Raw genomic sequence first — 27,933 nt, forward strand, 5'->3', positions numbered from 1 at the left:
CTTGCAAGTCCTCCTCGAGCATAGTCCACGCCTCATGCCCATAGAGGACTACCGGTCTTATGAGCGTTTTGTACATCGTGCATTTGGTGCGGGGGTGAATCTTTCTTGACCGCAGTTTCTTCTGGAGCCCATAGTAGGCACGACTTCCGCTGATGATTCGCCTTCGTTTTTCTCGACTAACATTGTTGTCAGCCGTCAACAAGGATCCGAGGTAGACGAACTCGTCCACCACCTCGAAGGTATCCCCGTCTATCGTAACACTGCTTCCTAGGCAGGCCCTGTCACGCTCAGTTCCGCCAACCAGCATGTACTTTGTTTTCGACGCATTCACCATTAGCCCGACTCTTGTTGGTTCGCGTTTCAGGCGGGTGAACAAATCTGCCACCGTTTCAAATTTTCTCCCAATAATATCCATGTCGTCCGCGAAGCAAACAAATTGTCCGGATCTCGTGAAAATCGTGCCTCGACTGTTAAGTCCCCAACTAACATTTAGTGCAAATGTAAACATTCTCTAAGCCCTCTTTATACGGCTTCATACTGAGTAAAGGCGCTGTACATACGAACGAAAGCTTCTATGCGATCCTTTTACCAACAAATCTGGCGAATCTACTCAGCTATTTTAAAGCTGTGTAGGCAGCTCTTATTCATACCGATCATTGCTCTAACTCGACAGTTATACGACATGTAGCTGTGTAAACATCTTCGGAAGGCGCTTTCTCAATTATTTCGCAACTGTTGAATAATTTTTATACAGCTTCGCTGTATTATCGACTAAATATTATTTCCAAGCTGTTTCACAGCTTCCTGAATTTATATCGTAAGTATCCGAACGTTACTCAATTAAAGTATCTGCCACCGCCTGGAATCGATCTCACGATCTCTGCATCCACAAGTCTCGACGTTGTCCTTGCTGCCACCACAGTGTATATCGAAGGCAAAGAAAACACACCGTTTTGTTCTACATCGAAAATGGTTCATATAATATTCTATAATGATGGTAAAGGATGTTATAGCCACGCTTACACCACTTCATCAGGCTGTAAAAGGGTGTGAAACGTCAAACGCAATGTTTACATCCAACAGGCTGTGTAGATTTGTGATAGAGTGAAACTGCTGCTGAAATAAGAGTGCGCGATGATTTTCGGTGATTATCCGGCGGAGTACAACCCGAAGATCCACGGACCTTACGATCCTGTCCGTTACTACGGCAAGCCGGATACGCCAGGTGAAGTTGATCGAATTGCGTGCTTGGTTTGGCCACCGTGACAAGAACCCAAGGCTGCTGCTGGAGTCGTGAGCCGTGTCTTTCGGAGATGGCAACACAAGTACTGAAAACCCAAGCGGATGGGAATTGCCCCGTTCTTCCAGGTCAACGTCGGCGGAGTGGTGTTATTCTATGCCAAAATGAAGCAGCGCAGGAACTACAAGTACCACTATACGAAGGCCCCTGGAAGCAGGGCAGTGAGAAGCGAATGAAAGTGCGATCCGCGGTGAATAATTTTGGCAGGATCTGGAGGGTGGTTCCGGCTTGTGGAAGATAGCAATTTGGCATGTATTGACAGACGGATGCTGGCATATAGTGAAAATCTGCTTGTTCGGAGAGTAAATTACATAATTTGCGAAAAATAAAACGTGAAAATATAGCGCAAATTTCGTTTTTCTGTTAAATGATGGTCACTCCTCCTGTGTTGATTCTTCGAAAATTAAGTATGAGGTTAATGTAATTGTAATAGATGCGTCACAAGTTGTTGTTTTACAGCTCACAGCTGTATATTCGCTGTATAACTAACGATAAAGCGCTTCTTAATTATATATTGAGTAGCATAACAAATCATATTGTATAGAAGCAGCCGGAATAATAATGGAAACTTTTATTTCACACCATTTGGTTGCTACTTTTTACGGTGTTGAGTTATAGCTTAGTGAAAGCAGCAAAAGCGATAACTAATGAAGTCTATTCAGCTAATATTTGTAGCTGCAAATCGTTTGTGATACAGCTGTATTAACGCTAATAGTTCTATTTTTGACAGCTTTCAATTTTTGCTGCGTTCGCTGCTTTAATTCAACTGTTATACAGCACAAAGCAAATAATCTTGGCTTATAGCGCTAAAATTGTTAGTTGGGCGATAGATTCCATTGAAAGTTGATCATATGCTTGATGCTATAATTGAGGCATCGAATCGTTTAAGTTTACAGTGGACTTTTGCTATTAGAGAAAGTACATAACACAACAGATTGGCTTGCCAAACTATAACACCCATTGAGTAGGGAAACGTTTCTTAACAAAATTGTTCAAGTCTAAAGCGGGACGTAACTTCTTCTCTTATACAAATAAGTTTTGAACATATGGCTCTGGTAGCATTTTTTTTTTCCTTACTTTTATATGTTAGGCACTCCGTGCACTTGGCCACTACTATGCCGAGGATCATATATACAGAATCTATTTATATCCTAGTTCTTATTGCTATTTCTCTCATATCGAGCAGGTAGAGGAGAGTGCTGCCGTTGGTCCAATCCATATCCATATCGAAACCCATTGGTGTGCGGTGGTTCATTTTGCCATTTATATGTGTCGTGTGAGGTAACAGTCTACAAAGAGGGTCAGTGTGTCTCAGTCACCATCCGATACTGACGAAGGATGGATGTGTTCCCCTATACACAGTCCTTCGTGCGGCGTCTTCTGGTGGCTGGACGGAGTTTTTTGTGTGGGGGGATTGGGAATCGAACCCATGACCTTCCGCTTACGAAGCGAAACCGTAACCTCGAGGCTACGAGACCCCCCTGGTGGCATTTTTGGAACCGGTATTTGCTCTTTCCGTTCCAGTGAATGCCTTAGGGCTCGGTTTTTATATGGGCCTATTGCACAGGTAGGTATAAGTAAATTGCAGACTAGCAGCTTCACAAATTTCACTGTTATATTTAGTGTAACGATGTTTTCCACGGTTTTCTACCGTAATATCCCTACGAGAATCAAGGGGTGAATTTCCTTGTTTTCGTAAACACACGAAAACACAACATTGACGGAAAAAGTTCCCACACAATGGACCAATGCACGAGTTCACTATTTGACGTTTGAGCGGTGCTGTGTTTTTACGTGACCATGGCAACGAGTGAATTCGGCACCGCTCAAACGTCAAATTAGTGAACTCGTGCATTGGTCCATAACGGGTTGCTACTTAGGTTGCTAAGCGCACATGAAACAAGCAATGAGAGTTGCTCTGAATCTTACTCAAGAGTTTGCTCGAAAGCAAAAGCTGTCCCGCCCCTAGTTGGGAACCCTTCATTAATGGATATTACACATTATTTCAAGCCTTGTTTCTAATAATTCGACTTTAATATTTTATTTTCCGCATTTCAACACCTGAAAATAATCCATAAGTTTGTTTTTAGCAGACTTGTGCAATTATTATATAGTTTTTTTTTTGCTACAATTTTAAACAATGTTGTATTTATTTCTCATTCTTTTCCAGAAAAAGAAAGCAATCAATGAGGTGCCCTCATTTGAATATTCTCCAAAAGAAAATGGTATTTAATTGCAAGCTAAGCTTTTTTTTAATTAAAAAATAGTTTTCAAAATAGTTCAACGAATTGTTTAAAAGAATTGATGTACTTTTGTGCGTCAATCATACGCGATGCACTCTCGAAATTAGAACAGCTTGTTTGTCTCTACTCGACACACCGTCAACTATCAAATTTCTCATATCGTCAACCAAAACCACTTAACAATCCTCGCGCATTAATTAATATGTAGGATACCTACAGTTTCGAATACGCTCTGGTCACCAACAGTATAACAGGACCTTTGTTGTTCTTCTTTTCTTCATATATTGTTCCGACCTGATCCTTGGTTTTCTTCTGGTTCCTTCCCGTTCGGGGGACAGATGATCAATTTCAAGTCACTTGCACACGAATCTTCCAAACCTTGAACAGAAGGTATAATGAGATCCGTACCAACACTCGTCGCCAATGTAGCAGAGTGAAAATACAACTTTAGGTTTTGGAATATAGAATCACAATCTTTTATTCACTCTTCCTCCTGTCATCGCTCTCCAGCATGGCCTAATCTTAATTAATACATCAACACAATACTACAGGAGGAAAGCGCGCATTCCGGAGAAACGTCCTTTCTTCCATTTTTGCCACGTTTAGTGACAGTTTTAAAACCCATTTTTTGGAAGGAAGTGTGAATTCAGAGACTCACCCTTCCTTTTGTTTGTAGTTGCAATCGTGTTTAGTGGATAAACGGAAGAAAACGTTACCTTCTAAGAGTTATTATTAAGAGACGGTGTTCAAGAAGGATTATCACCGCTAGCTTTCGCTAACAGGCCTGTTGGTTTACCGGACCCTTCCCAACATCGAATAGGGGGGTAATTTATTGCACTTCCATTAGTGTAGTTGGGTTGCAGGTTTGAGGCCAGTCCATTTCTTTTTGGGGTCCAAAACTTCCTCTTTTGTCCACAATAATACACAAATAGTCCGATACTTAACATATATTATTCACAACATTCACATTTATTACTAACTACAGTCCACATATATTTACAGTGTTTACAAATAGTTTTCTACAGCTAACACAACATAAAACACATTAAAATACGTTTGGCTCTTCTCCTACCATCCTGTCTTAAGAGTTAGAGCCTACTGAGGAGTAAAATATCCAAATTAGATGATGATCATAATGATGACGTCATTACTTCACTTGCTCTTTGGGAGGAGAGAAATATTCCGAGGAGCGGCTTCAATAATTTAGCAATGAGGTAGCTAGAGTGGGTGGGCTTACTCCCAAACAGGGCCCAATGGAAAATTGATGGCTATGACTATTGAAGTAAAGGTTTCTTACTTGCTCGAACCACCATGCCATTTATAACATCTAAAACAAATGGACCTAGCTAGAAATTTTAAAAAGAAACTTTTGCCCCACTTTTCTTTACTTAATGGACAATTACGAAGGCAGATACATTGCAACATCTAATATGAATAAAGAAAGTTTCCCAGACAGTGACGAACAGTGACCTACGATAAATATTTCTGCAGAAATTTGTCGTGAAGGAGATTACACATATCTATCTATTTATAGGTCATCAAGGTCTAATGACTAGACTAACGCATTTCCAAACCTATTATGATAATGATTTTATCACGGTTGAGTATTACTTATTATAGGAAGTAAGTAGGGGGCCCTCCTTAGCCGTGTGATTAGAGACCGCGGCTACATACCAAAGCCATGCTGAAGGTGTCTGGGTTCGATTCCTGGTCGGTCCAGGATCTTTTCGTAATGGAAATTTCCTTGACTTCCCTTGGCATAGATTATCATCGTACTTGCCACACGATATACTTATGTGAAAATGGTAACATTGGCAAAGAAAGCACTCAGTTAATAACTGTGGAAGTGCTCATAAGAACGCCAAGCTAAGCAGCAGGCTCTGTCCCAGTGAGGACGTAATGCCAAGAAGAAGAAGAATATAATATAGTCCTTGACTTTTTAAGAGATAATCACTGGGGTGTCGTTAAAATAAGTTCTTTGATATGCTATCTGAAAGAGCATGAATGGACATAATATGTCCATTCATGCTCTTTCAGATTGCATATTATGTCCCTATGTAGGGTTCGTCGCCTTGGAAACCACGTGTAACAAACAGATGGTCCGCATTCTCAGGTCCGCATTGGTGCTCTTGAACTCAGGTGGATGCCTATTATCGAAAAAGGGTTGCTGCACTTATACCTTCTAGATACCAGTCTTTGTGAAAGTAGCAGTGGAATCAGAAGTTGTAAAAGTTATCAAAATACGTTTTGAGTAGAACCGTCTCACCTTTGGTTGATTGAAACCAAGTTCCGGCACAGCAATGGCAGAGGACAACTCCTGGGTGTTTGATTCGTTGGTGTGCTTCTTGCATGGTCCGGTTTGGAATGCACCACTCCAAACTTTCATCGAGGACAAATCGATTAGTGAGCTAACGCGACGCGAGTCGATACGGTTGAATAATAGATGAATTTTGTTTGTTAATTGTAGTTTTCGATCCGAACGTGAAACCCGACGAGGGCAATCCCGAGTTCCGGAAGGTCCATGACGAGTACAAAAATCTGGTCGACTACATGCTCGGTTCATTCATGGAGGAAATGCAAATCACGCCGGAACAGTTCGAGTTTGCCTGTCTGGAAGGTCGCAATTCAGCGGCCATGTCCCAGTCCCCGGCCCACAACAATGACGGTGACAAGCAGGGTTCGTCTTCGTCATCGTCCTTTTCATTCCACCAAGGATTGTTTCAGCAGATTTGGGCAGCCAACGACATTCGCATATTTATCCGCATGATGACGCAACGGAATGTGGAAATACAGTTGCAGGCATTGGATTTGATCGAACGGAGACAGGCCTCTCAGTCGTCGGTGGAAAAGGACGATTTAGGGTCGCAGCCGCTGACTGTCGAGGGAGAGGAAGACCAGAAAACGGCCATCGCTCAGACCGAAGGCATTGGGTAGGCAGAGTGATTTGTTGGAAAACGTTGAAACGGCTATTGAACCGTCATCATGAAAGGGGATTGAGGACATAATGGACACATTAAGGAAGCAGGATCCATCCATGGGATGTTGACTTTCGATCACGAATAGTTATGGATCAACGCTTCTAGGAATATGATTGATATATGAAAAAATAAGTTTTGAATTTTATAATTGCTTGCGATGCTGTATAGATTTATGGTTCACGCAAGTAAAATGTGTTCTGCGTAATTTCAATTTTATTTGGTGAGATAAAACATTGATGAAACATGCACATTATCAGCGAATAAGGGAGTGTCTATTGCGCCTCGTTTGTCCATTATGCCCATAATCCCCCAACATGAGTTTTCATTTTGGTACAATGGTTCTGTTTTTCATTTCTGTCGCCATTCTGCAGGAATTCGGCTACTGAAGAGGAAATTGAACAGGATATCATCAAATCTGTGGACGATGAGGTGAAGGAGACGGCCTCGTTCGCAGCGAAATCCATCGGCGAGCCGGTGGATGACGACATCTTGCAAGAAAACAGTGATAAATTCCAACGGTTGAATTTGTTTTTCGAGCAGGAAAGGGTAAGTTATACTCCCGTGCATAAGTTTTGGTTCACCCCCTTTAAAACATACAAAAGTTGCTTGTCCATATCTCTGTTATTACACGTCCAATTGCAACTCTCCATGGCGCATTCAGAAAGCAATGAGTTATTCTTACTTCGTAGGTATTTTTTCTAAAAACATTGTTTTCGATTTTCTATTCTAAAGTTTATTTAATGTTGTGGCTTTTTTCGAAAACACACTGAAAAAACATGGCTAATTTCCTCAGCATTGGATCGACCAAAATTTTAAATCTATGTGGCATTAGAACCATAATCTTATAGTCTTTGAAGAGCACTCACGAAATTTTGGCGGAAAATCTAAAAATTGAATAGTTTTGGAACAGTCATTCAAGTCATCTTGTAGAAGTTTGGGTTCACCTGAGCCGCACGAAAATCTATTTATTCAATAGACGGATTTCACGCCAACTCCACACGCGATTGGCAGTACCCCTTTAGAATAAAATGAAACTTTCTGGATGTCAAAAGTATGTGATACTTAGATACTTTGCATATTTTGTTTTTTTTCAAAATCGATCTAGGGTCAAAGTTTTTTTTTTCCTTTTTTTATAAACCCGTTTAAGGTGATTATAGAACGAAGCCACATCTCAAATTTTCAAAAGTACAAGACTTAAGAACCAAACAGCGCTCCGCGTTGAAAATTTATTCCATTGGTCACCACCAGCAAGCAAGTAATTTGATTTATTTTCAACGCGAACGGCTGTCAGATTCTACAGTCTTGTGCACTTGAAAATTTAAAGCTTGGCTTCGTTTTATAATCACCTTAACTCGAAAACGGTAAGAAATTTTAGAAAAAAATATTGAAAAAATAAAAAAACACTTTCTACACTGAAAAATAAAAATGATTTAAAGTCGATTTAAAAAAAACGGCCATTTCAGATTTAGATCATCCTTAAGCAAAAAGTTTCGTAATTAAATTTACTAAAAGTCGTCCTTACATTGCATATTGGGCATATTTTAGGGAAAAAAGTTTTTCTAACATCAAATTTTTTAAGTCCAAGATTATTTTTTTATTTTATTTTTATTTCGCTTTTAATAGTCTCATAAAAGAAATAAAACGGAATTATACAGTTTTTTAATTAAATACAATTGACCTCGCACCAAACCGCTTATGAGCAAATCAACTCCGTCTAACAATCCGATGGGTTTTTTATGGTTGGAAAGATATCACAATTATGGAACAAAAAAATAAATATGAAAAAAAGTTATTTTCTCGAATTTTCATTTTAAACGATAATTGTTAAACTTTTTTCAAACGTCCTCTGGACCATTATTTTACTTGTTTTTTTACTTTAAAAATTTAAAAAAATCTAACTGATGTCAAAAAATGATAAATCTTTTTTTTTCTCCCCTTCAAAATTTTAGGATTTTTGAAGGGGGGGGGGGGGCGACATAAAAGAAAATTAATATCAGCCTTATTATTTTTATTATTGCTATATATCCTAAAACGTGGTATCTGCACATGAATATTTACATTATTTTTGAGCTTTACTTAATAAATTGAATATTTTTGGTTCATCCTCTAAAATGGTATACCGTTTGGCTGCAATTTGTGTATCACTAATAGTCATAACACAATGATATTTTTGGGTACCAGGGACAGTTTTAACCTTTTCAAAACAATTCCACCAATTCCTTTGACATTTTAACATATTGTTCATTATATATAACAGAAATTTAATTTGGTGATACTTGTATTAGTTTGTTTCACTGCCCAGTCGAATAGTTGCGATTGTGTTTCCATTGTCTTTTGCAAGACTTGCATGACACAAATATGCATCGTTTCATCAAGCTGATGACTATATCCCATAGCACGTATGTATTCGATCATTGTTGGTGACAAGTTTCGTAACTAGCAGGCGTAGCACTTACGATTGTTTACACTGGCGCAACATCTCGAAATTTTAATGCGCGATAAATCCATCTTTAACTTCTTTTCACAAATGACCCGGTGGGAACTTTGGTCGTATGCTGACAGGGAAGGGGGGGTTTGCTTTTGCAAACCTGGAGCGTCTGTACTCCACGTTAGGAGCGGCTCACAACAGCGTCTGTTCCCCATGTCAGGGGCGGCTGATCATCGTCCGAGTACCAGAGAAGGACTCTAAGCTAAACTGCGCACTATGGCCCTCCGAACATTTAGGGGAAATGGTCCTCCGGAAATCTAGGGGGTTGGTGTCAGGCCCTGCAAGCCAACCGTAAAAACACATCAGCACAGGAGCGTCAACGAGAGAATACGGACCGGAACAATCGGCAAAGACCACAGCGACGAAAATGGACTAGCGATTGGAAACTCGGTACGTGGAACTGCAAATCTCTCAACTTCATTGGAAGTACTCGCATACTCTCCGATGTACTGAAGACCCGCGGTTTCGACATCGTAGGGCTGCAGGAGGTGTGCTGGACAGGAGCATTGGTGCGAACGTTTAGAGGTAATCATACCATCTACCAGAGCTGCGGCAACACACGCGAGCTGGGAACAGCTTTCATAGTGATGGGTGATATGCAAAGGCGCGTGATCGGGTGGTGGCCGATCAATGAACGAATGTGCAAGTTAAGAATCAAAGGCCGATGTCGTATCCGGCCGAAACGTTATAAGATGACGATAAGCGTCCTCAAATTACTATTAGCAACACGTCTGTTGCTCTCAACTATATTCGATCAACTGACTCTAGCTTTCCTCCAGTTATTGCTGCGCAGTCGGATTTCCGATTGGCTCTTCTTGCACACATTTTCTTTCTCTCCCTCTCACACAATTCTTGTTATTGGGAGAACGACAGTTTCCTCGATTCTAGCTGTCTACACAAATTCAAATAACTCTCCGATAGACAAAAACAGAACGCAGCCCAATCGCGAGTAAATTAAGCAAAGGGTGTAATCTACGAGTACTTAAACAGTAACATTTATCGATATTATATTCTGCATATATATTTATTAAATATAATCAAGTATCTATCTCCACAATCTCTCTCACCTCTACTCTTCTCCTAACTATTTCTGTACAATTCAATATTTAGTTTGTATCATTTTTTTTTTATGTCCGTTAGTTCATACAAAAATATGAACTGATTTTCTCCAAACATATATAATTCTGCCTTTATTGGTAAACTAATTGATATGCGTTAACTTAGGTCTACCTTGAATTACAGCCCGGATATTGAAGCTGATACTCGTGAAACACTCTACTCTTCATACTTGTATATTCAAAACTATTGTTTCAATCCAATCCAAATTCAATTTAAAACGAATAAAAATCCAATCCAAATACAATCCAACAAAATTAAATTCTAATCCATGCTAAATCCACTTCTGATCCATGCTAAATCCATTTCAAATCCAATTCGAAATCCAGTCCAAATCCAATCCAATTCCAATCCAATCCAAATCAAATTTAAAACCAATCAAATTCCGATCCAAATGTAATCCAACCAAACTAAATTCTAATCCATGCCAAATGCAATCCAAAATCCAATCTTATACAAATCCAATCCAATCCAAATCCAATTTAAAACCAATCCAAGTCCAACTCAATTTTAATCCAAATCCAATCCGAATCCAATCCTAATGCAGTCTATATCCAATCCAAATTTAATCCAATCCAAATCCAATTTAAAAGCGATCAAAATCCAATCCAAATATAATCCAACCGAATTAAATTCTAAACCATGCCAAATCCACTTCTAATCCATGCCAAATCCAATACAAATTCAATTCAAAATCCAATCCGAATCCTATTTAAAACCAATCCAAAAACAATTCAAACGAATCAAATTCTAATCTAATCAAATTCCAATCCAAATACAATCCAACCAAATTAAATTCTAATCCATGCCAAATCCATTTCAAATCCAATCCAAATCCAATTTAAAACCAATTCAAACCCAATTCAATTTTAATCCAAATCCTATCCAAATGCAAACCGAATTCAATCCAATCCAAATCCAATTTAAAACCAATCAAAATACAATCCAACGAAATTAAATTCTAATCCATGCCAAATCCATTTCAAATCCAATTCAAAATCCAGTCCAAATCCAATCCAATTCCAATGCAAATCGAACTTAAAACTAATCAAATTCCGATCCAAATGTAATCCAAATACAATCCAAACAAATTTAATTCTAAACCATGCCAAATCCACTTCTAATCCAAACCAAATCCAATACAAATTCAATTCAAAATCCAATCCAAATCAATCCGAACGAATTAAATTTTAATCCAATTCAAATCCAATCCAAATCCAATTCGAATTAAATCCAAATCCAATCAAATTCCAATCCTAATTAAATTCTAATCCATGCAGTTCAAATCCAATTTAAAACCAATCCAAATCCAATTCAATTTTAATCCAAATCCAATCCGAATTCAATCCAATCCAAATCCAATTTAAAACCAATCAAATTCCAATTCAAATGCAATCCAAATACCAATTTAATTTGAATTCTAAACTATGCTAAATCCAATTCAAATTCAATTCAAAATCCAATCCAAATCAATCCGAACGAATTAAATTTTAATCCAATTCAAATCCAATCCAAATCCAATTCGAAATAAATCCAAATCCAATCAAATTCCAATCCAAATATGATTCAACCAAATTAAATTCTAATCCATGCCAAATCCATTTCAAATCCAAATCCAATTTAAAACCAATCAAAATACAATCCAATAAAATTTAAATTCTAATCCTTGCCAAAACCACTTCTGATCCATGCCAAATACATTTCAAATCCAATTTAAAATCCAGTCCAAATCCAATCCAATTCCAATCCAAATCAAATTTAAAACCAATCAAATTCCGATCCAAATGTAATCCAAATACAATCCTACCAAACTAAATTCTAATCCATGCCAAATGCAATCCAAAATCCAATCTTATACAAATCCAATCCAATCCAAATCCAATTTAAAACCAATCCAAGTCCAACTCAAATTTAATCCAAATCCAATCCGAATCCAATCCTAATGCAGTCCATATCCAATCCAAATTTAATCCAATCCAAATCCAATTTAAAACCGATCAAAATCCAATCCAAATATAATCCAACCAAATTAAATTCTAAACCATGCCAAATCCACTTCTAATCCATACCAAATCCAATACAAATTCAATTCAAAATCCAATCCGAATCCTATTAAAAACCAATCCAAAAACAATTCAAACGAATCAAATTCTAATCCAATCCAAATCCAATCAAATTCCAATCCAAATACAATCCAACCAAATTAAATTCTAATCCATGCCAAATCCATTTCAAATCCAATTTAAAACCAATTCAAACCCAATTCAATTTTAATCCAAATCCTATCCAAATGCAAACCGAATTCAATCCAATCCAAAACCAATCAGAATACAATCCAACAAAATTAAATTCAAATCCATTTCAAATCCAATTCAAAATCCAGTCCAAATCCAATCCAATTCCAATGCAAATCAAACTTAAAACTAATCAAATTCCGATCCAAATGTAATCCAAATACAATCCAAACAAATTTAATTCTAAACCATGCCAAATCCACTTCTAATCCAAACCAAATCCAATACAAATTCAATTCAAAATCCAATCCGAACGAATTAAATTTTAATCCAATTCAAATCCAATCCAAATCCAATTCGAATTAAATCCAAATCCAATCAAATTCCAATCCTAATATAATTCAACCAAATTAAATTCTAATCCATGCAGTTCAAATCCAATTTAAAACCAATCCAAATCCAATTCAATTTCAATCCAAATCCAATCCGAATTCAATCCAATCCAAATCCAATTTAAAACCAATCAAATTCCAATTCAAATGTAATCCAAATACCAATTTAATTTGAATTCTAAACTATGCCAAATCCAATTCAAATTCAATTCAAAATCCAATCCAAATCAATCCGAACGAATTAAATTTTAATCCAATTCAAATCCAATCCAAATCCAATCAAATTTCAATCCAAATATGATTCAACCAAATTAAATTCTAATCCATGCCAAATCCATTTCTGGTCCATGCCAAATCTATTTCAAATCCAATTCAAAATCCAATCCAAATCAAATTAGAAACCAATCAAATTCCGATCCAAATATAATCCAAATGCAATCTAACCAAATTAAATTCTAATCCATGCCAAATCTAATTTAAATCCAATCCAAACCAATTCCAAATCCATTTCAATTACAAAACCTAACTAAATCTAATCAAAATGCACCGGTTATCCTCTGTTGATCTTCCAACAAGTGCTGATCCGTATTTTGAATTATCTCAACTCTATAGGTAAAACATATTGTTGGAAGATAACATTTTCATTGGGCTGCTTTCTTTCTTCTTAAATTCTCGTATGTACACTTAACTATCCGGTATTATGAATGCTCGACTTTGTTCAGGAACTCGAAACTAAATTTGGACATTGCGTTTTCTGTCAGCTATCCGGAAAACTGGACCAATGTGCAACACAGGACTCGCAAAAAAAGTTATCGGAACAAAAGAATTATGGCAGAGTAAACAGCATAATTTTCAGTTTATATTCAACATCGTATCAATTTTTCGAGCACTACTTCATCCGGTATAAAAACTTTAAAATCCGGTATAAAAACTCACCAACCTTACTCCAAACCAAGCTCAAAAATTCATAGAAAATACACCGACCAAAATTTGTGATCCTTAATTCGGTTATCATCCAGTTAAAATTCAAGAACAGCATGAATTCTCACGATTTTAAATTTAATTCCACGTTCTTCATTCACTAATCCAAACAACTTATGAAACACAACTGTTCCAATTATATGTTCCATAATTTCAATATTTCAGCCCACCAATAATACGCAAAACCGAGTCAGCTTATACATTTCAATCACAAACTCAAATATAAAACTAGCAGAAAACTTAAACATTCTTGAAATCGGGGACGTGCCTATGGAGACGGTCTTCTGATTCATTCACTGCTATCTGTATATTTGCTATGTTTCATTAATTTATATGTTTTCAGTACTTTTTTCACAATTTTTTTTTTCTTAAAACTCCCTTCACATTTCGATCAAATAAATATTTACAATATCATCTCTTGGATTCGCTGCAAATCACTTTACCGATTCTTTTCTCAAAACTTCTTAATGCATCTTTTTTTTCTTTATATTGCGAATCATTTCACATTTCTTTTTTTGGTTCTCATTCTTTCTTATTGCATTCATTTATTTTTTATTTAAATATATTTTTAGGCAACATATATTTTTTCATTTATTTTTTTTCTTTTCGCGTATTTTGAGCCCCATATATATTTTTTTTGGCTCAATTTCATTTCATTTCGATCACTTAGTTTAAAGCCCCATCTATTTTTTTTTCTGACTATCTAGCATATTTTGAGCCCCATTTATTTTTTGGCCCGTTCGAATTTCATTTCGATCACTAAGTTATATTTTTTTTTATCTCGCACATTTTTCATTTATTTTTTCTATCTCGCATATTTTTCATTTATTTTTTCACATTCTATTTTTCAACTCATCACGAAATCATTAAACTTTTTTTTTCAATTTATCCTTCCAATGAATACGCTTCGGTTCAGCTACCGGCTGCACCATGTCGTATCCGGCCGAAACGTTATAAGATGACGATAAGCGTCCTCAAATTACTATTAGCAACACGTCTGTTGCTCTCAACTATATTCGATCAACTGACCCTAGCTTTCCTCCAGTTATTGCTGCGCAGTCGGATTTCCGATTGGCTCTTCTTGCACACATTTTCTTTCTCTCCCTCTCACACAATTCTTGTTATTGGGAGAACGACAGTTTCCTCGATTCTAGCTGTCTACACAAATTCAAATAACTCTCCGATAGACAAAAACAGAACGCAGCCCAATCGCGAGTAAATTAAGCAAAGGGTGTAATCTACGAGTACTCAAACAGTAACATTTATCGATATTATATTCTGCATATATATTTATTAAATATAATCAAGTATCTATCTCCACAGCCGATTCTTTAACTTCAGCATAATCAACGTGCATAGCCCACACTCCGGAAGCACTGATGATGACAAGGACGCATTTTACGCGCAGCTCGAACGCGAGTACGGCCGCTGCCCAAGCCACGACGTCAAGATCATCATAGGAGATTTGAACGCTCAGGTTGGCCAGGAGCGCCCACCGGCTGACGAACGAGAACGGCCTACGACTGATAGATTTTGCCGCCTCCAAGAACATGGCCATTCGTAGCACCTATTTCCAGCACAGCCTCCCGTATCGGTACACCTGGAGATCACCTCAGCAGACAGAATCGCAAATCGACCACGTTTTGATCGATGGACGGCACTTCTCCGACATAACCGACGTCAGAACCTATCGTGGCGCCAACATTGACTCCGACCACTACCTGGTGATGGTGAAACTGCGCCCAAAACTATCCGTCATCAACAATGTACGGTACCGACGCCCGCCCCGGTACAATCTCGAGCGGCTGAAACAACCGGATGTCGCCAATGCGTACGCGCAGCATCTTGAGGCAGCGTTGCCGGATGAGGGCGAGCTCAATAGGGCCCCTCTTGAGGACTGCTGGGGGACAGTCAAAGCAGCCATCAACGACGCTGCCGAAAGCGTTGTCGGATATGTGGAACGGAGCTCAAGAAACGATTGGTTCGACGAGGAGTGCCAGGAGGTTTTAGAGGAGAAGAATGCAGCGCGGGCTGCAATGCTGCAGCATGGTACGCGGCAAAACGTGGAACGATACAGACTGAAGCGGAAACAGCAAACCCGCCTATTCCGGGACAAAAAGCGCCGCCTGGAAGAGGTGGAATGCCAAGAGATGGAGTTGCTGTACCGTTCTCAAGAAACGCGGAAGTTCTATCAGAAGCTCAACGCATCCCGCAAAGGCTTCGTGCCGCGAGCTGAGATGTGCCAGGATAAGGATGGGAGCATCTTGACGGACGGACGCGAGGTGATCGAAAGGTGGAAGCAGCACTACCATGAACACCTGAATGGCGCAGAGAACACAGGCACAGACAGGACAGCGAAGGCGATGGCTACGTCAGCACAGCGGACAGCGGAAATCAACCAGCTCCCACGATGGGGGAAGTTAAGGATGCCATTCAACAGCTCAAGAACAACAAAGCCGCTGGCAAGGATGGTATCGGAGCCGAACTCATCAAGATGGCCCCGGACAGGTTGGCCGCTTGTCTGCATCGGCTGATACTCAGAATCTGGGAAACGGAACAGCTACCGGAGGAGTGGAAGCAAGGCGTTATATGCCCTATCTACAAAAAGGGCGACAAACTGGAGTGTGAAAATTATCGTGCAATCACCATCCTAAACGCCGCCTATAAAGTGCTATCCCAGATTCTCTTCCGTCGCCTATCACCTATAGCAAACGAGTTCGTTGGAAGTTATCAAGCAGGTTTCATCGACGGCCGCTCAACAACGGACCAGATCTTTTCCGTGCGGCAAATCCTCCAGAAATGCCGTGAGTACCAGGTCCCTACGCACCATTTGTTCATCGATTTCAAGGCGGCATACGATAGTATCGACCGCGTAGAGCTATGGAAAATCATGGACGAGAACAGCTTTCCCGGGAAGCTCACAAGATTGATCAGAGCAACGATAAACGGTGTGCAAAACTGCGTGAAGATCTCGGGCGAACACTCCAGTTCGTTCGAGTCTCGGCGGGGACTACGACAGGGCGACGGACTTTCGTGCCTGTTGTTCAATATTGCGCTTGAAGGTGTCCCAGTCAACATTTCGGTTGGTATATTTTTTGCTATACATCATTATATATGAATCAAATCACTCGTATAAAATGCATGAAAACGCTATATACACACCAAAGTGGAGGCCATATACGCACTTCCCACGACTTTTTCAGACTTTCCATGGTCAGCAATACGATGCCACAAAATTCCGATAAAAATAAAAAAAAAGTTTCCAGAAAGACTCGAACACCGGACCTTTGGATACCTAAACCGGTACCATACCACTACACCACAAACCGCAACATGAATAAGGTGTGATTATTTGCCAACATTAAAGGAAGTTTGCTATACAGCACACACGCTTTGTTGTTCCTTGAAGCCCACCACCAGAAGATACCAACCTCGGGTGGCAAATTTTGCTAAGTTATTGCGATTTCATTTGATGCTAATCTGCATTGATGTATGATCTGTCAGTTTATACATCTTGATCCGATTCTAGATTATACTATTTACGGCATGGTTTGTTGTCAACAAAGTTTGTCGACAATGAATCGTAGTGGAGAATTATATACAATTTGTGTTAACATTTATTCGTTTTGATTTGACATATTGTGCGATTCTGATTTTTGACGTATGAATATGAGATTTTTGGCGCACATCCTTATACGATACGTGGTTCACTGGGGTCATGCGGAGAGCCGGACCCAACTAACAATTTTAGCGCTATAAGCCAAGATTATTTGCTTTGTGCTGTATAACAGTTGAATTAAAGCAGCGAACGCAGCAAAAATTGAAAGCTGTCAAAAATAGAACTATTAGCGTTAATACAGCTGTATCACAAACGATTTGCAGCTACAAATATTAGCTGAATAGACTTCATTAGTTATCGCTTTTGCTGCTTTCACTAAGCTATAACTCAACACCGTAAAAAGTAGCAACCAAATGGTGTGAAATAAAAGTTTCCATTATTATTCCGGCTGCTTCTATACAATATGATTTGTTATGCTACTCAATATATAATTAAGAAGCGCTTTATCGTTAGTTATACAGCGAATATACAGCTGTGAGCTGTAAAACAACAACTTGTGACGCATCTATTACAATTACATTAACCTCATACTTAATTTTCGAAGAATCAACACAGGAGGAGTGACCATCATTTAACAGAAAAACGAAATTTGCGCTATATTTTCACGTTTTATTTTTCGCAAATTATGTAATTTACTCTCCGAACAAGCAGATTTTCACTATATGCCAGCATCCGTCTGTCAATACATGCCAAATTGCTATCTTCCACAAGCCGGAACCACCCTCCAGATCCTGCCAAAATTATTCACCGCGGATCGCACTTTCATTCGCTTCTCACTGCCCTGCTTCCAGGGGCCTTCGTATAGTGGTACTTGTAGTTCCTGCGCTGCTTCATTTTGGCATAGAATAACACCACTCCGCCGACGTTGACCTGGAAGAACGGGGCAATTCCCATCCGCTTGGGTTTTCAGTACTTGTGTTGCCATCTCCGAAAGACACGGCTCACGACTCCAGCAGCAGCCTTGGGTTCTTGTCACGGTGGCCAAACCAAGCACGCAATTCGATCAACTTCACCTGGCGTATCCGGCTTGCCGTAGTAACGGACAGGATCGTAAGGTCCGTGGATCTTCGGGTTGTACTCCGCCGGATAATCACCGAAAATCATCGCGCACTCTTATTTCAGCAGCAGTTTCACTCTATCACAAATCTACACAGCCTGTTGGATGTAAACATTGCGTTTGACGTTTCACACCCTTTTACAGCCTGATGAAGTGGTGTAAGCGTGGCTATAACATCCTTTACCATCATTATAGAATATTATATGAACCATTTTCGATGTAGAACAAAACGGTGTGTTTTCTTTGCCTTCGATATACACTGTGGTGGCAGCAAGGACAACGTCGAGACTTGTGGATGCAGAGATCGTGAGATCGATTCCAGGCGGTGGCAGATACTTTAATTGAGTAACGTTCGGATACTTACGATATAAATTCAGGAAGCTGTGAAACAGCTTGGAAATAATATTTAGTCGATAATACAGCGAAGCTGTATAAAAATTATTCAACAGTTGCGAAATAATTGAGAAAGCGCCTTCCGAAGATGTTTACACAGCTACATGTCGTATAACTGTCGAGTTAGAGCAATGATCGGTATGAATAAGAGCTGCCTACACAGCTTTAAAATAGCTGAGTAGATTCGCCAGATTTGTTGGTAAAAGGATCGCATAGAAGCTTTCGTTCGTATGTACAGCGCCTTTACTCAGTATGAAGCCGTATAAAGAGGGCTTAGAGAATGTTTACATTTGCACTAAATGTTAGTTGGGCACCGATTCATGTATATAACATTAAAGGAAACAATTATATAAGACTGAAGAAATATTTTGTATGAGTAGTTAAGACAATCTGTTTCAAACCATGTTAAAGACAAAATTTCGAACGAAAATAAAATTTTATGTGATGTTATAACTTTATTTATTCAGATCAAGGTATACGCATTTTGCATTCAGATTTGAGTTTTTGCTGAATACCAATAAATAATTCATATCCACTATATATTTTGCACAAATTCTCAAATCTGAATGCATTATGCGTGAACCTTGAAGTCATATACAATAATTTCAGGTATTGAAGCATTTAGTCAATTTTACTACACGGGTCTCTTCATTTTAAATGCAATCTGTGGTTCAAATTTTAACTTCGATTTGTATTTATGATTACCATGCTCTCAAAGTTGAATTTACTACACAAACATTGTTACTACAAATGCAAGAGATGGTTGAAAAATTAACTTTCTTTGCTCATCAACCTAACTATGAAACATGGTAATTTTGACAGTTTACCTCATGAGCCGTCGCCATGGTAAAAAAAACCACACATTGTGTTTGAAATGAACGCAATGGGTAGTCTGCACAAAAAAAGTGGTGCTGTGCATTTAATTCAAACCATCAACATGGTATTTTTTACTACAACGCAGTTTTCAGTGTGAGCACAGGAGCAATTGAATTGAAAAGGCGCGAATCCTACGCGAAGCAATTATATTTTCAAAGCATACTTTTCAAAATATCTGTGCAGCAATGATGATCTTTGAAGACTGGCTCAAATGCGTCTAAAAAAGGGATTTCCATGGGTTTTAGCATGAAAAATGGCTAAAAAGTAAAAAAAAAAAAAACAAAATTTCACCGTTGGAATGTTTTAAAACCTTCCTATTATGAAAATTCAACTTAAACACTATGCTCAAGCGAGAAAAAAACGATGTTCGTTCGATTTTTTATAATTTAACGGTTCAGTCATAGCGTGCGGAGTTGATAAAATTGCAGAATCGGATCGGTCTGGTTTCCTCACCGTACTTATTTGTCACCTCATGTTGAACAAGTGCGGTGAAGACACCAAATCCGACTAGGCGTAATCCCGCACGTTTATTCACAAACCAGCATTCGCACCAGCAACGCTATATGGTTTTGATCAATTTGTTACACATCCTTCATTCCACGGCAGTAACAATTTTCCTTCCCAAGCGCTTACGAGCCGATCCCCAAGCCCAACGACTCGCGGCGAGCGTTAGCCAAAACTCGCAGTGAGCCATCATTGCTGCTTGCACTCTTCCCCGATCGCAACATTCCCCGAAGAGTTGTTAGAATCGAGCCAGACTGAGTGGCAAAACGCGCAAACACTCCCCGCAGAAGACTCTCACAAGCCTCCCGACGATGCTATCGGTTCATTCATTCGGGAATATTGCTTTGCTCTCGTTTTTCCGAACGCGTTCAGAAGCGGCAAGCGATTTCGAGTCGTACGAGGCGAGCATCAGTAACCTTGGCGTGTACGCATAACCTGAGACGAGACTCGCGAAGACGGTCTTCTTTTTCTGTGATTGCTGAGTTTTTTTTTCTTATTCCACTTTGTGTTTATACCAATTATGCGCAAGCCGTTCAAACCCTCACATGAAGCTCTCAGCAAAAAATGATTGAGTTTGCATCACATCGAATCATAAATAGCCGTTTGAGTGAAATTTCATGCCAGCAAAAGTAGCAGACATTAGAAATAATTAATCTTCTGCTTAGATTTATCAGCAACTTTGGAAAAAACTACTCCACCGATTGAGGTTTTTAATAACACTTTACTTTGAACACAATACTTTTCACTTTTTCAGCCATAAAAACGGTGGGCTGCATTTGACGTTTCGTGAGAGGGGAATCTGGGCTGCATATGACGTTGATATTTTTCGTCTTCGCGTGTCTCTCTCAGCGCATAACTAGTTTGATTTTTGTAAGGTGTACGCATATGGGATTGGCTCAATTTTAGACACAAATTCAATACTTTTCCATTATTCTAAGAATTTGAGCGAATTAATATGATTATGATTGCCGTGTAATAGATGACACCTACGACCTTCGTAATTGATAAAGTATATCGAAGTCCGTAAATCATTTATTAGTTTTAAACCTACTTGATATGGAAACAGTGCCCCGTACGAAAATGAGGTTGAGTCACTCCCAACTAACATTTAGTGCAAATGTAAACATTCTCTAAGCCCTCTTTATACGGCTTCATACTGAGTAAAGGCGCTGTACATACGAACGAAAGCTTCTATGCGATCCTTTTACCAACAAATCTGGCGAATCTACTCAGCTATTTTAAAGCTGTGTAGGCAGCTCTTATTCATACCGATCATTGCTCTAACTCGACAGTTATACGACATGTAGCTGTGTAAACATCTTCGGAAGGCGCTTTCTCAATTATTTCGCAACTGTTGAATAATTTTTATACAGCTTCGCTGTATTATCGACTAAATATTATTTCCAAGCTGTTTCACAGCTTCCTGAATTTATATCGTAAGTATCCGAACGTTACTCAATTAAAGTATCTGCCACCGCCTGGAATCGATCTCACGATCTCTGCATCCACAAGTCTCGACGTTGTCCTTGCTGCCACCACAGTGTATATCGAAGGCAAAGAAAACACACCGTTTTGTTCTACATCGAAAATGGTTCATATAATATTCTATAATGATGGTAAAGGATGTTATAGCCACGCTTACACCACTTCATCAGGCTGTAAAAGGGTGTGAAACGTCAAACGCAATGTTTACATCCAACAGGCTGTGTAGATTTGTGATAGAGTGAAACTGCTGCTGAAATAAGAGTGCGCGATGATTTTCGGTGATTATCCGGCGGAGTACAACCCGAAGATCCACGGACCTTACGATCCTGTCCGTTACTACGGCAAGCCGGATACGCCAGGTGAAGTTGATCGAATTGCGTGCTTGGTTTGGCCACCGTGACAAGAACCCAAGGCTGCTGCTGGAGTCGTGAGCCGTGTCTTTCGGAGATGGCAACACAAGTACTGAAAACCCAAGCGGATGGGAATTGCCCCGTTCTTCCAGGTCAACGTCGGCGGAGTGGTGTTATTCTATGCCAAAATGAAGCAGCGCAGGAACTACAAGTACCACTATACGAAGGCCCCTGGAAGCAGGGCAGTGAGAAGCGAATGAAAGTGCGATCCGCGGTGAATAATTTTGGCAGGATCTGGAGGGTGGTTCCGGCTTGTGGAAGATAGCAATTTGGCATGTATTGACAGACGGATGCTGGCATATAGTGAAAATCTGCTTGTTCGGAGAGTAAATTACATAATTTGCGAAAAATAAAACGTGAAAATATAGCGCAAATTTCGTTTTTCTGTTAAATGATGGTCACTCCTCCTGTGTTGATTCTTCGAAAATTAAGTATGAGGTTAATGTAATTGTAATAGATGCGTCACAAGTTGTTGTTTTACAGCTCACAGCTGTATATTCGCTGTATAACTAACGATAAAGCGCTTCTTAATTATATATTGAGTAGCATAACAAATCATATTGTATAGAAGCAGCCGGAATAATAATGGAAACTTTTATTTCACACCATTTGGTTGCTACTTTTTACGGTGTTGAGTTATAGCTTAGTGAAAGCAGCAAAAGCGATAACTAATGAAGTCTATTCAGCTAATATTTGTAGCTGCAAATCGTTTGTGATACAGCTGTATTAACGCTAATAGTTCTATTTTTGACAGCTTTCAATTTTTGCTGCGTTCGCTGCTTTAATTCAACTGTTATACAGCACAAAGCAAATAATCTTGGCTTATAGCGCTAAAATTGTTAGTTGGGTTACTAACCCCATGAGTGTGTTAATCCCTAGATTGGCTCCCAAAATACCCATCATTACAAAATATACACGTTTCTCATGACCATCAAATACTAGATCAATTACAGTGGTTTCCAGTTGAACTAACATATCTACCAACTCTTTGAGTGCTGAAGATGGGCCAATACGTGCTATATCAATTGCTTTGATAAAACCGGCGACAAATATATTCTTCAAGCGTGACAAAAAATGTGTCGGTATCGTTGGGAAATTGTAGTACAGACCGGTTACCTTATGAGTACCTGAGTGAGCTCCTATAGCATCGTTTATTTCCACTTCATTAGAATACAAAAAATACGGAACTACTGTTCCACTCGTGAATTGATTTCGTACAGTTTTCCATAGCGTGCCATTGACGACGTTTTCAATTTCTTTGCTCTCTTCTAGTAATCTCATATTCTCGATAGTTTCATTAAAAACGTTTCCACTCTCAAAAAATCGCTTGAACTGTTGTTTGATGGGCATAAGGCATCCCTTCGAAACTACATTGTTGTCTTCATCCGTGAAATTGATTACATGTAAAGAATCGTTTAAGTTCAAATTTTGTAGTGTGGTATTAAGTTTCTGTTCTGTTGCAATAAACTCAAACGGGTGGTAGATATCATTAACCAAATCATCTATACCTATCGCTGTATTATTGATTGGGGCAATTTTTAGCAATGCATCACATATAGGTTTTACGATTTCATCAGTTATACACTGCTGCAAGTTGATAACATCTTTTCGTGTGTAATTATGTTTGTTATACAAACCTAAGCTAAAGTTTAGAAAATTCTCTCTTAATGAATTTCTTATATCTAAAATCTCAGCATCCCCTAAGGTTCCATCTACATTTTTCTCTTCAAGTTTATTTTCGTTCGGAGCTTCATCGCTGCTGGACAAATTATGATGTACATTATCCTCTGCATCGATATCGGGATCAATTGAATTCGGTGCAATGTTGTTCACAGCAGGATGCTGGCTGGTTCGATCAGCATCAATCGGTTGAAACAAATTAGAATGTTTCGCCTTGACGTGTCGTTTGAATCGGTGCAAATTCTGGAATAAAGCTGATGGTACACATGCTGTACACGTGTACTTGAATGTCGTTGGAGTACTGTGATGGATTGTCAAATGATCGAAGACGTGTTGAATTGAATCGTACGGGCATTGGCATAAGTGACAATTCATGCTGCCGGCCTTTAGTCTTTCAGGTACGCAAAAAATTGAAGCAGTTGACTATTTTTCGCCTTTCGAGAGAAATTGATGTTGTAGAAGTGTTTTGCGATAAAACACCAGAACAACTCACAGCTTTCTGGAAAGTCGTAGTTATGGGCGAATTTCAATTTCACTGCTATATCCACACACCGCAAAAAAGTTGGTAGTTTGTATTGGAGTTTCGAAGTTACTACGTAGAATCCTGTTAGTTTATCCGTCTGGCCCACTACGAATATGCGCGGCGCGAATGGAATGTCATTTGAATGTTCGCTTCGTAATGATTCTACAGCTTCGATGAACTCTTCGTCAGTCGCACAAGCATAGCACATTTCAGTTTGTGCCTGGAGGATAGTTGGCAGTTTCCGTGATGAAGTACGGACAGGCTTAACGAGACCATGGAAAATGGTACAGCAAATGAAGTCACGAGTGTCTAGAATAATCAAATATTTGATTTTGAAATTGTTTCAAAGTTGTTAAACATGTTTGCTTACCCTTTGCCACAGATTGCGATTTCAGATGTGTTAGTAATTGACGCGAGTAGTCATCCTTCAAGCCGTTCAGTTCAATATACTCCAAGTAGCGTGGAACAAAACATTCCCAGTCGTCGAAAAAGTTAGAGGTAGCCACATACCGGTAAATTTGTTCAAAGTCAGCATCAATCTACATCAAAGGAGATTAGATTTGTGGAAAAATGTGTTTCGAGCAGCATAAAACATACCAATAGGTAGCCGTCTTCATCAGTTAGTCTTGGCCACTCAGCCACTACGTGAGCCTTATTCACGTCTGTCTCCTCCACAATTTCCCGCATGCGTAGTAAAAATGATTCTCGCCAGAGGTCCGTGACTTTTTCTGCTGGATGCTTGTTATTTCGGAGCCATGTTTTAATGGAACTTTGCCTTTTGATTTCTGAAATACATAATATATATTTAAATTAAAATAAATATCACACAATCTAAAATGATAAGGTACAGTAGTGGGCGTGAAAAGTGGTGCATTATCAATGTACATAAATACTTTATAAACAAACACTACCGGCCAAAAGAATGAAATCACTTCCCCGAGTATTGCAACACTCAATTTCAATATTACATTACATTAAAACAGTTTAGAATCGCCAGTAAGCAATAACGATAAGGGGTATTGCAATATTCAACACGAGTGTTGCAATATTCATTAAAGCGATTCCATACTGTTTTATGGCAAGTGTACACATAGGAGCAAATCATATGCTTGTCACTTCTGATTTACTTCAGCTTGATGTTTTTGCAACAATACCTTGCAATGAATTCTGATGCAAAATCATACAGGCTCAAAAAAAAAAACCTTCAAAGAATGTTATGCAACTAATCAACTGATTCGTTAAGATTTTTTCAGAGATCTCTAGAAATTGATTCCTCTACTAATTCTCCTATAAATGCTTCCAGTGATTTTTCAAAAGATGCTTATAGGACGTTCTTCATAATTTGCTTCATCAAATCCTTGAGCACTCCAACAAACCTCCAGTAATTTTTTAAGGAATTATTTTGTCATTTTTGGAAAAGTTCTTGAACGAATTGTTTGAAAAAAAAAAATACTGGAGGAAATCTTAGGAGGAATCTTTGGAGTAATTAATGAAGGTAAGAAATTTCTAGTCCAATCTTAAACAAACCCTAGAAAATTCGAAGATTCTCGTAATAAATTCCGGAATGCATCTCTGTGGTTGGGTTTTTGAGGATGTTCTGTATGTTAGTCTTGGAGAATGTTACAAAAATTGATGGAAGAATCAACAGATAAACCCCGAAGGACTATGGAAACATCTTAATTAATATTTGGAGGCATTACTGATGGACTTTCCGAGTAACTGTATTGTTGAGTTCTCTGAAGTAAAATTATAGAAGAAATTCCTTAGAAAAATGCGTGAGGTTATTCCACAAAACAAACAAACAAACTCCTTCGTTTGATTGATTCCTCTTTGGTCTCTTTTATCAGGCAAGAGGTTTAAAAGGTTCCTATTTTTAAGACACTGAGTCGCTACCAGCCCTGTATCAAAATAAAAAATGCAAGATAGTTCCTTATCCTATAATCTTTTAGAAATTCGATGATATAACCACTTTCACTCTACTGTATCTTACCTTTAGTGATTGTCATTACCTTCCTTCGGCAGTATCAGAGCTTTTGCTTTAAAGATTTTCCAGTTATCGATAGGATTTTTCTTCTCCTGTTTGCTTTGCAGTAGATGCTGTTTGTTTCGATTGTGAAACCGATCATACAGAATTCCGGATGGATGCTTTTTATTGATCGTTGCGTCCCGTGGGTTGAAGTACACTTCCTGTGAATAGATTAGATTGATATAAAATTAGAATTTACCGTTATTTACAATTCGAGAAATTACTGGGAGCTCTGGTGGAAATTTCTCTGCAATACATTGCGCGAATCGAGCCATATCTGGTATCCGGAAGTAGGTTTCGTTTGCGATATAATAATCCACTACTGTGTGTGCCAAATGTTTCCTGTGCTGAGCATCCAACCGTTGGTGCATTCGGTAGAACTGAGTCACAATCTTCCCCTTCTCATTTCTTTCAAGAATGTCCTCTAGGAGACTTAATGTGACCGATGTCGACAGAAGAGGATGTGTTGGACCTCGTATTGAACCATGCGTCGAAGGGCCTGGGGAATAGGAGCAGCTACTCGTTTGTTCCGGCTTGAATAGAGCACTTTCCTCCCAGTGTTGCAGTTTTGCTCGCAGGGCGTGCTTATGACCCGTCCATTTCAAAACTGAAAAAAATATCCGCTAGCGCCGCTTCGTCGATGACCGCAAGGTATGACACGGTAACACCATGTCCTATAGAAAACGTTGAAGAAACTCTTGGAATGTAACAATACTTGTAACTTACCGATCAAAATAGAGTAAACCGATGCATCCAACATCCACTGCTCAACTATCAATTCGCGGAGCGCTGGATTTTCATCACGGGCTGAAAAATCGAAGAAATAATATCTGATTTCCATGTCCGATTACAATCATACATACCATCAATTAACTCCGGATCTTCAAGAATTTCATCAACGATAACTTCAAGCTTATTATTATCACTTTCCTGCTTCATTTTACATTTTAATTAACATCAATGACATATTAAAAAATAAACAAACAAAACAACTTGACCGGTGCACGGCAAATGGCGTCCTGAAGTAAATAAGTGAGGTCGAAATATAAACGCACGCTAAAATCTACTCACTCGAGGTTCTTATTTTTACCATGGGCATGGTAAAATCGAGAACATTTTTCGTTAGCCATTACTGAAGCAGTAGTCAATTTAAATATAAGAGGAATAGCTTTTAACTACACTAATATGGTTAAAACTACGCAACATCACAGTTCAGCAACATAGTAATTTCAAAAACATTGTTGTCATTAGAGACATAATTTCATTCAAAATAAAAATATTATGAAATAGTTGCGTTAACAACATTGTCATGATTATAATTACTACAACATTTGTTTCAGTGCACTTGATTAAAAATAATACATCATTGATTCAAATCATTTCAACGCATTCTCTAGACCTCGGATTCCTAGCCTCGGTAAACATAAAACAACCCCTTGCAAAATTCCAGTTTTCAGTGAGCTTTGTAAACAATTGGAACTTCTTGATTCCCCATTTGGGAAACCTATCTAAGGGCCTATGTTATCAGTATAGTAAATGAATAAAAGTGTTGAGATCTAACATACTTACCATGGGAGTTAACTTATTATTTATATAAATAATAGAATTAGTTTAAAGATTAGCTTTTT

At 38.7% G+C, this 27,933-nt stretch overlaps 2 protein-coding genes across 3 annotated transcripts; one reads left to right on the forward strand and one right to left on the reverse strand.

Moving 5' to 3' along the window:
• Nucleotides 1–5,623: 5,623 nt before the first annotated feature.
• On the forward strand, nucleotides 5,624–26,748 carry LOC5577699 (cilia- and flagella-associated protein 36). Its single transcript, XM_021855975.1, has 4 exons — nucleotides 5,624–5,946; nucleotides 6,011–6,473; nucleotides 6,893–7,067; nucleotides 26,722–26,748. Exons 1-4 carry the CDS (start codon nucleotides 5,844–5,846, stop codon nucleotides 26,731–26,733), a joined length of 753 nt encoding a protein of 250 aa, XP_021711667.1. The 5' UTR covers nucleotides 5,624–5,843; the 3' UTR covers nucleotides 26,734–26,748.
• Nucleotides 23,915–27,828, reverse strand: LOC110679886. Of its 2 annotated transcripts, XM_021855960.1 has the most exons (5): nucleotides 26,530–26,788; nucleotides 26,289–26,466; nucleotides 24,877–25,064; nucleotides 24,650–24,818; nucleotides 23,915–24,588 (listed from the first exon to the last, which is right to left on the reverse strand). In XM_021855960.1, exons 1-5 carry the CDS (start codon nucleotides 26,674–26,676, stop codon nucleotides 24,143–24,145), a joined length of 1,128 nt encoding a protein of 375 aa, XP_021711652.1. In that variant the 5' UTR covers nucleotides 26,677–26,788; the 3' UTR covers nucleotides 23,915–24,142. The 2 variants fall into 2 exon arrangements, 1 of the variants encoding a protein (XP_021711652.1); XR_002502779.1 differs by lacking the exons at nucleotides 23,915–24,588; nucleotides 24,650–24,818; nucleotides 24,877–25,064; nucleotides 26,530–26,788 and adding exons at nucleotides 27,032–27,112; nucleotides 27,169–27,828 and having other exon boundaries at nucleotides 26,370–26,466.
• Between the last annotated feature and the right edge of the window lie 105 nt (nucleotides 27,829–27,933).

Source organism: Aedes aegypti, chromosome 1, assembly GCF_002204515.2.
Source record: "Aedes aegypti strain LVP_AGWG chromosome 1, AaegL5.0 Primary Assembly, whole genome shotgun sequence".
Lineage (NCBI taxonomy): Eukaryota > Metazoa > Arthropoda > Insecta > Diptera > Culicidae > Aedes > Aedes aegypti.

What these genes read in the sequence shown, in the direction of transcription:
- LOC5577699 (XM_021855975.1), top strand. Translation starts at nt 5,844, where the DNA reads ATGGCAGAGGACAACTCCTGGGTGTTTGATTCGTTGGTGTGCTTCTTG. An exon ending in CATCGAGGACAAATCGATTA is followed by an intron (nt 5,947 to 6,010) that starts GTGAGCTAACGC and finishes TGTTAATTGTAG; the next exon opens with TTTTCGATCCGAACGTGAAA. An exon ending in GCTCAGACCGAAGGCATTGG is followed by an intron (nt 6,474 to 6,892) that starts GTAGGCAGAGTG and finishes GCCATTCTGCAG; the next exon opens with GAATTCGGCTACTGAAGAGG.
- LOC110679886 (XM_021855960.1), bottom strand. Translation starts at nt 26,676, where the DNA reads ATGCACCAACGGTTGGATGCTCAGCACAGGAAACATTTGGCACACACA. An exon ending in TCTGATACTGCCGAAGGAAG is followed by an intron (nt 25,065 to 26,288) that starts GTAATGACAATC and finishes TATGTATTTCAG; the next exon opens with AAATCAAAAGGCAAAGTTCC. An exon ending in ATCGCAATCTGTGGCAAAGG is followed by an intron (nt 24,589 to 24,649) that starts GTAAGCAAACAT and finishes TGATTATTCTAG; the next exon opens with ACACTCGTGACTTCATTTGC.